We start from the raw sequence: 8,397 nt of genomic DNA on the forward strand, positions 1-8,397 counted from the left end.
ATCGCTCAGACCACTGTAAATTGTCTTTGCTGAGATTCAACTCACGTTTCTGCGTTTGACAGACTGACAAATAACTGTTTACTTGATCAATATTTGACAAGAGCCTCAGTGTACGGACAATTTTTTGACGTCGTTTTTGGGACTTTCTATACAAAAGGAATTGGATTCTTTTTAAGGTTTAATTCATAAACATTTTTAATACTGATCTACAAAAAGGACTAGTTTCTGCAGCGAATGATGTAATTGTAGTATTTTTATTGACTGAAAAGTGCACTTTTTCATTGTTTGGATTTCAAGGTACGAGCTGTACGGACAATTTTTTGATACACTGTATGTATGTTATTATCGATGGAATATACCCAACTCTCTAAATCTGGCCGAAAATTCATGGGGCCTTCATGGGTTCGACGCCTTCATCTTATTTGTCACGAAATAATTTTTTTTTTGAAAATTTGTTCATAGTAGCTATTTTTTTTACTTCGCAGGAATATTTTTTCGTGCCGTTATTGTGGAAACTGCACTTAATAGACCCCTATGCAAACACAGCAGAGATAGTAGCTATAAAGATACCAAACTCTTAACATTTTTCTTATAATTTACAACCGACATTCATTCTATGTATACAACAAGGTTTAACGAAATACGACGGATGTATCCTCATGGAGTACGAAAGGTACGTGAAGATGGATTTTGGGCGGCTTCCTGGCCAAAAATTTTACAAAGCCACTGGATTTCTTAATAATTTCATACTTATGATTAACCCACAATCTCAAAAACTTATAAATTTTACTGATAAAAAAATCAAAATTTCCAATACAAATCAGAATGAACGTTTCAAATCAATGCTATTTCCAGTAAGTCATTCATTTATCAAAATAATGTTCCTTATTCGGAACAAGAAATTTGCTTAAAAATGAATTCTAAGCAGTCAAGTTTTCAAATTTGGAATCAATATTTCCGAAACACCAGAAAAAAAAATGAAAATCAAAATTTCGCACAAGAATTAATCCACAGAAATAGAATACATAAAATATAACACCACATTTAAGAAGAAAATCTGAATTCTCAAATAAATGTTAGATCAGATTAAAAATCAACCATGTTTAAAAATTGCTAGAAGAATGATTATGATTGTTATATACTATTGATTTTATTTTACTTTTATTTTCTTCATTTTCAGTGGAAGAATTGATTAAAAAATTCCGCTGTACTTTCTTGAATAAAAAAAAAACCACGATTTGATATGCGGATTCTCGCTTAGGTAAAAACAATTTTGAATTTAGGAGAATTTATTCAATAGTTATTAATTGAATTTTATTTGGAAAAAGAAGATTATATTTAATTTTATTTCAAAACTGCTAGTGATCAAGTCAAAGATAAACCCCTTTTCTTATAACTATTAAAAAAAAAAGTTCTGAAGTTCAAAATAAAATCTTAAGATATATATATATTTATAATACAACATGTGTTCAATTAAACTGAAAAATTGCAAGTTGGGAAATGATCATTAAGAAATTGATAAAATAAAAATAAAAATATTGAATTTCAAGTTTTCTTGTTAATATTGAAAGCACAGAGTTTATACTAATTAAGTTAACATTGCGCCTTGAAATGTAACTTTTAAGTAGCTACTTCAAATAATTTTCGAACTTTCTAAAAATAAATTAAAAATTACGATCGATTACAAAAATGATTTAATATAATGAAAATTAAAGAAATAAAATTTAAAAATTTAAAAGTTTTAAAATTTTCAATCGAAGGTTTTAAAGTTTAAAATTTCCAGCTTTGTATATTTTGTCGGTTTTAATTGGAATATTGGGCCCTGGAAAGTACAGAAAGTGGAAACTCTATTTTTCTTATTACAAATTTAGTTCCAGTTTTCAGAACACAATAATTGAGAATTAAAAAAAAAAACAAAAAGAATCTTATAAACAATGTTTCATAAAGTTTGAATAGTTTTATTTGAAAATTAAAACAAAATATGAAGAAGAAAATGATAAGTCTATTAACATTTTAGAAGAATTTTTTTAAATAAACTTGTCTAACTATTTTAAAAACTTATTAATAGAATTTAATTGACTCAAAGAAATAGCATTTAGGATGATTTAGTGAATTTAAGCGCACCATTTGTCAAATTTTTTCTATCACCTTGCGTTAAGTTATATGGAGTTTTTAAACTTAAAAATGTATCAGTTTTAGTTGAAATTAATCATTGATAACTGATGATAACAAATCAACGTTAAAGAAAAACCTGATTTTGATTTGGTTTATTATTTTTTGAATTCAATTAAGGAATAATATTTTAAAGATGATGATGCATGATCCAAAAAAGTTGAATTCTCCAGTTTTGAAAAATTAGGAAATATAATTTTATAAGTATTTCTGACATTACTAAATAAAATTTAGAAAAAAAATGAATCCATTTAACCAAATTTGTTGAAACCTGCAAAACGAATTGATTTTTGCTTGAAAAATATCTAAAACTCAATTTGATTCAAAACTTCATTCATCGCTTTCGAATGTGATGTTGAGCATTTAGAAGATCAAGAAACACAAAATAAAATTGAGACTGTAATTGGTTTTTTGAAGAATGTTTCATATCATATCGCACGATGTTTTGAAAATCAAAATTTTTCGTTTTTTAGGTTTTGATTTTATTTTGATAATTCTGATGACCATCATGAGTCATGATATATGGCTGTTAATGTATAAAATTACTGTTCGGTGAATCAATTTTGATGTCAAAATGGTTGGTTTCGAACGCCAAATTTGTTTCGTAACACTTCTCAATAAAACCCATTCTAAAGACGAGATAGTGTTTTTGAATCTCAAGTTTAGAGTACAAGTACCAAATGTTGATTGAACTGCAAATCTAAATTTACAGTAAAAAATAAGATTAAATTCGTGAACGATGTTATGTAATTTCGTAAAATGAAATGTCTCAAGTGTAGGGAGAGTTAAGACTAATATCCGCCGGAGGTGAGAAAAATTTCTGACTTTCTTGTTTACACTTATTTAACACCTTTTAAGATCAAGTAATTTCCCTTTACTACGTTGAAAAATTTAATTTCAAAAAAATCTCCCCCCCCCCCCCCCTTCGCGCTGCCTTGAGTCGGGGTGATGTCACCGAAAAGTTCAAATCCGTTTTGTCGATAAGTTTGCATTAAAGTGTTTGATCTGGCAAGGTATTTGAAGCTGCGGACGAAAAACCCCGGTTTTTGTGAAAACCAAGACCATGGACTCCGAATTTTACAAGTTTTTACAAGTTTTTTTCGTACATTAGACTGCACAAAGGACCAGTAAAGTTTTCGCCAGATTTGGCAAGCTGCCACTACAGCTAGGAGGTTCTACAGTGGTATTGAGCCAACGGGTGGATTTTGTCGAAAAGGACATCAGCCCACCCAACTGCCCTCAATTCCGTCCTATCGACAAATTTTGGGCAATTGTCAAGCAGAAGATGAAGGAGATTGGTAGGACGACTCATGACGCAACAGAGATGAAGAGATTGTTGAACAAAATGGCCGCTGAGGTCAACGAATAGGGTGTCCAAACTATGATGAGTGGTACTCGACGAAAAGTTCAAAAATTCATCAAAACAGCATTGCAATATATTTTTTTATTACTTTTCCTTAAAAGTTCATAAAAACCCTACATTTTGAGTGTAAAATATTTTTATTTCGTTTACATAGCTCCAATATAAACCCTTTTTAATGCGTCCAGTTTTAAGATGATCCATGTCTTAATAAGTCTCGCTAAAAACTTAGAATTCAACCATTTTATACCAACAATACTCTAAAACGGCGCGTGGAACCGAGTAGTTTCTGGCTAAGATTGTAGAACATAAATTAAGCTTTAAGATGTAGAATTTTGCCCCATATTACCCCAAAAGATTGCAAAATTATAATTAGGAGAATAATAAAACTTGAAATTGTGATAATTTCAGAAGAAAAGGTCGTAGAGACTTAAAATTCAGTGCAAAATATACGTATTGAACGTCTCAACAAATTTTGTGCATTGCCAGAGCGCTGATCGTTAAAGCTGCTGCTTTGATTGATTGTTTTAATTTGGCTTTCAGAAGGAAAAAGACGAATCGGCTTAGGAAACACAGTTTTTTTTAAAGCTGCTGCTATAATCGTTCGTTTTTATTTTGGCCTCCCGGTGGATAAAGATGGGGTTGGCTTCGGAAGCGCAGATTTTTTGGGCTGCTGTTGATGACTGTTTTTTTTTAAATTTTGCCTTCCGATGAAAAAAGACGTAATGACCTAGAAATTTTAAGGCAACTCCTACCAGTTGTTTGTTTTGATTTAGCTTTTCGGTGAAAATAGACGGAATATGCTAACGATGCGCAGATTTTCAAGAATGTTGCTGCTGATTGTTTGTGTTGATTTGGCCATCCGGTGGGAAAATACGGAATTGGCTTAGGAAGAGCAGATTTTCCAGGCTGCTGCTGTTGATTTTTTGTATTGATTTTGCCTTTTGGTGGAAAGCGAACAGAATAAGCCAAGGAAGTGCAGATTTTTAAGGTGCTACTGCTGCTGCTGATTATTTTGATTTGGCCTTCCGGTGAAAAAAGCCAGAATGGCTCTGGAAGCGCAGATTTGCAAGACTGCTGCTGTTGATTGTTTCTGTTTTTATATAGCCTTCCGATGTAAAAAGACGGAATTGGCTTAGAAACCGCAAATTATTAGGACTGTTACGGCTGATTGTATACTTTGATTTGGTCTTCCGGTGGAATAAACGAAATTGGCTTAGGAAGCGCAGATTTTCGAGACTGCTGCTTCTGATTGTGTGCTTAGATTTAGCCTCCCGGAAAAAAATACAGAATAGCTTTGATGGCGTAGATTATTAGAATGCTGCTGCTGATCGTTTCTTTTGGTTTGACCTTCCAGTGGAAAAAGACGAAATCGTCTTAGGAAGTGTTGATTTCTTAAGGCTGCTACTGATTGTTTTTGTTGATTTGACCATCCGCTGGATACAGATGGAATGGATTTGGAAGGCAGATTTCCAAGACTGCTGCTGCTGATTTTTTTTATGGTCCAAAAGAATGGTGCTTGGGATTAGCTTCCATTTTCAGAGGACAAATCTTAGGCTTTCCCTTTTTTATATGATTTATATGATTAATAACGGCGCCGGCCACGTCCTAGTAATCAATGGGTAGAAGGAAAGGATTGTAAGTTCGATACTCTTCAAGTTCAAGTTCAAATTAATGTGGGAATACGAGGAACTAGTAGCGTTTTGAATGTCTCAAAATATTCTTTTTTTTATAAATATCACCAAATTTGCTGAATGTACAAAGTTGAAAATATAAGTATTTTAGATAAAAAATTTGAATAAATCTCGATTAAAAATATTGATATAATTCCCAACTTTTACAGTTTTACATGCGATCTTTCAATTGTTTGATTTTCAGAAAAAAATTTCAAATTTATCAATAAAATGCCTTAAACTTTATTTATTTCCCCCTTGGGGTTTTCCCAAAAATTCTAAATGGGGGGAAAATTTGATATATGTATATTTCGGCCTTACAGAAACATTTTTTTTTTTTCAAATTAAAACTCAAACTTTGTATCAATCTATTTCAATTGAATGAAAATTTGACAAAAAGTGTATCCAAAATTGCGTTTCATTAAACCGAGAACTAAACCTTGCTTATTCTTCGTTTCATTCCAGGTGACAACACCGCAGCAATATCGCGGCGGAAAACGAGCGGTGCCGGCGCCACAATTGCCGTCACGACGCACCTCTCCTCGCTGCTTCTAGATTGCCTGTGCGTCATCCCCGGACTGATAGCATCCCTTCTCCTGACGGCCCGCTATCAATGGGTTTGAAGAACCCCTCGGCCTCCATGAACCAATAGATTCCACTGAAAGAAAGAAAATGAATGAGTCAGTTGAGGGAAGGAATAAATACAAATGTGTTGTGCTGTACAGCTGTTCAGACCCATTGAGGGATCTCTGAAGAATCTGAAGTAGTTTTCGCGTAGCTAGTACCTAAGCATCACTCGATCGAGTTTTGACTCGATCACATCAACAGGGTTAGGAATGAGGTTAAGTCCAAGCGAATCTGATCTGGAAGTTCCCTCGAGTTTTGTAAAATAGTTACCATGGAAGTTGGATCAGAGCTTTGGAAGGAAGCTAAAAGAAAATAGAAAAAGCAAAATAGACAATTGACGGAAAATGGTTTTCTATGTAATATAGCATCGGAATTTGTCTCCCAAAGGAGATTCTCACAGACACACTCACACACATTAGTATTAAATATAATAAAAGTAATAATTAAAAATAAAAGAAGAAAATCTTAAACACACGAACAATTAAGGAACAAATCGACAAAGAGACCTAACCGTTAGATTAGAATAAAACAAAACTAACAAATGTAATGATTATTAAAAGTCACAGAGTGAAAATGGCAAAAACTTCACAAAAAGTCGGGTTGAGCCCCTGAAAAAATTGCCCCGTTGAAAGAAATGAAAATTAAAATTGGCTTAAAATCAACCATATTTAAGTAAAAGTATTTTTTTTTTGTCTTCAATTTAATTTACAATATTTTCAAACTTCAAAAATTTCTTAGTCGAAGGTTAAATAATAAACTTTTGTCATGAAAAATATTCTGGATTATTGCTCTTCATTTTTTTTCCTCAATTTGATACAAAAATTCAGATGTTGATTGAAGAGGATTCTACATAGTTTTGAAATTCCTTTTTTAATAAAAAAAAACTCTCAATAAAAATCGAGCATTTCTGGAGAAGAAAAAGTGTACAGCATTGAAAACAGAAAATATGTAAATAGTTTTATAAACTTAAAGTCATCGAAATCGATCATAAAATATCAACATCAGAATCGACCGAATTTTTCCTGACCAAAAATGTCCTCACTATAAGAAATTAAAAAAAACTCAAAAAGAATTAATTGTTATGCAGAGTACTTCCATCATCAGATACATTTCCATCAAATCACAAAATGTTAGCGAATTATCATTCAGGAAGTTGAATTTATTTTAAGAAGGCGTCCCTACTCAAAATTTTACTCAAAAATAAACCCGGAATTGTTGTCAGAGGAATCCATGTAAAAAGTAACAAGTTCAAAGAAAAAAATACGTTTGAGTTACCTTCTGAACCAAATAAAAAAAAGAAAAACAGGAATTCAAACGATCCCAAAATTTGTTGGTATCCCCGAAGGTATTGTTAATATTAAAGCAACTAATGGTAACACAACTTGAACAGAATTGTGAAATAACTTCTATTCGAACAACTGTTTGAGGCTGTATAATATAGTAAAAATTTCACAATATTAGTGTAAATCGTAATTTGAGAAAAACAAACCAAGAAACTAGATTAACGAAGAGAACTAAGCAAAAAATGATTGCACATTCAAATGCAAAACTTGTCTGAGATGAGCATTCGAAGGTTGGTTGAAGTTAAAAAAAAAAGTAATAGTGAAAAGGTTATGAAAGCAAAATCAACCCAACAGTACCAGTCAATAGAAAATGTGGTTTAACGATGATTGAGTTTAGATTAAAGAATATAAAAACTAACGAAAAAAAATCAATGAAGATTTAAAATAAAGTCTAGTTAAAATATATAAAAACCGAAAATCGATTGGAATGGAACTTAGCGAATGCGCATATATGGACCTATTGACCTGAAAGGATTGAGTGCGAGCAAAAAAGAGGTAGAGAAAGGTATTTACTGTTTCCGTTTTCTGTTAAAAACAAATTAAGAAATCCAATCTGTGCCATTTGGCATACACAATAGTAAAATTGAAACACGAGCTGGAATTGTAAGGGAGAAAGAATAAAACTTAGGCAAGCATCTGAATTTAGATTGATCGATTAGAATGGAATTGAAGAGAAAAAAAATGGTAGCTTTGGAAGCTGAACGAAATTGTGAACACTCACAAATCCAAACAAAACCACACACACCCAAAAACACAAACACACACAATCTAATGGTAGTTGACGATGCGAACCTCCCTAAATTTCCCAAAGAATGCAGAGAGTAAGCACGGAAGCAAGTGTAAGAGGTCACAAGAAATGAGAAAATAGAACAAAAAAAATGAAAAAAAAACTTCAAGTCACACAACAAAACAGAGAGCATCTAGACACTGATTAAGAATTAAGAAACAGAGAGATGAAAAAAAAGATAAATAAATTACTTCCTTTCGTAAAAAATTATTTCATTGTAGGGGTTGCGTTTTTTTTTGTTAAGATGACATCCTTCAAACCGAATTTATCGGTTTTGTACAATTTCTAAATTTTGATTTAATTGATTCAACAATTGATTTGCACCAGGTTTTTACTGCAAGCACATTTTTCCCAAGCATTTATTCATCAAAAAGGTCATTCACAAAATTTTCTTCTCCAATTGTTTATTTCTTTCAATATTCACATCGACATATC

General features: G+C 32.0%; 1 protein-coding gene across 5 annotated transcripts in view; it reads left to right on the forward strand.

Moving 5' to 3' along the window:
* Nucleotides 1-8,153, forward strand: part of LOC129758392 (hemicentin-2) — a 970,424-nt gene extending 962,271 nt beyond the window's left edge. For all 5 annotated transcript variants that reach the window (XM_055755895.1, XM_055755894.1, XM_055755898.1 and 2 more), the window contains one exon: nucleotides 5,671-8,153. In XM_055755895.1, coding sequence (XP_055611870.1) covers nucleotides 5,671-5,828 — 158 coding nt within the window. In that variant the 3' untranslated portion in view covers nucleotides 5,829-8,153. The remainder of the gene's footprint in view (nucleotides 1-5,670) is intronic.
* Nucleotides 8,154-8,397: the final 244 nt, after the last annotated feature.

Source organism: Uranotaenia lowii, chromosome 3, assembly GCF_029784155.1.
Source record: "Uranotaenia lowii strain MFRU-FL chromosome 3, ASM2978415v1, whole genome shotgun sequence".
Taxonomy (NCBI): Eukaryota; Metazoa; Arthropoda; class Insecta; order Diptera; family Culicidae; genus Uranotaenia; species Uranotaenia lowii.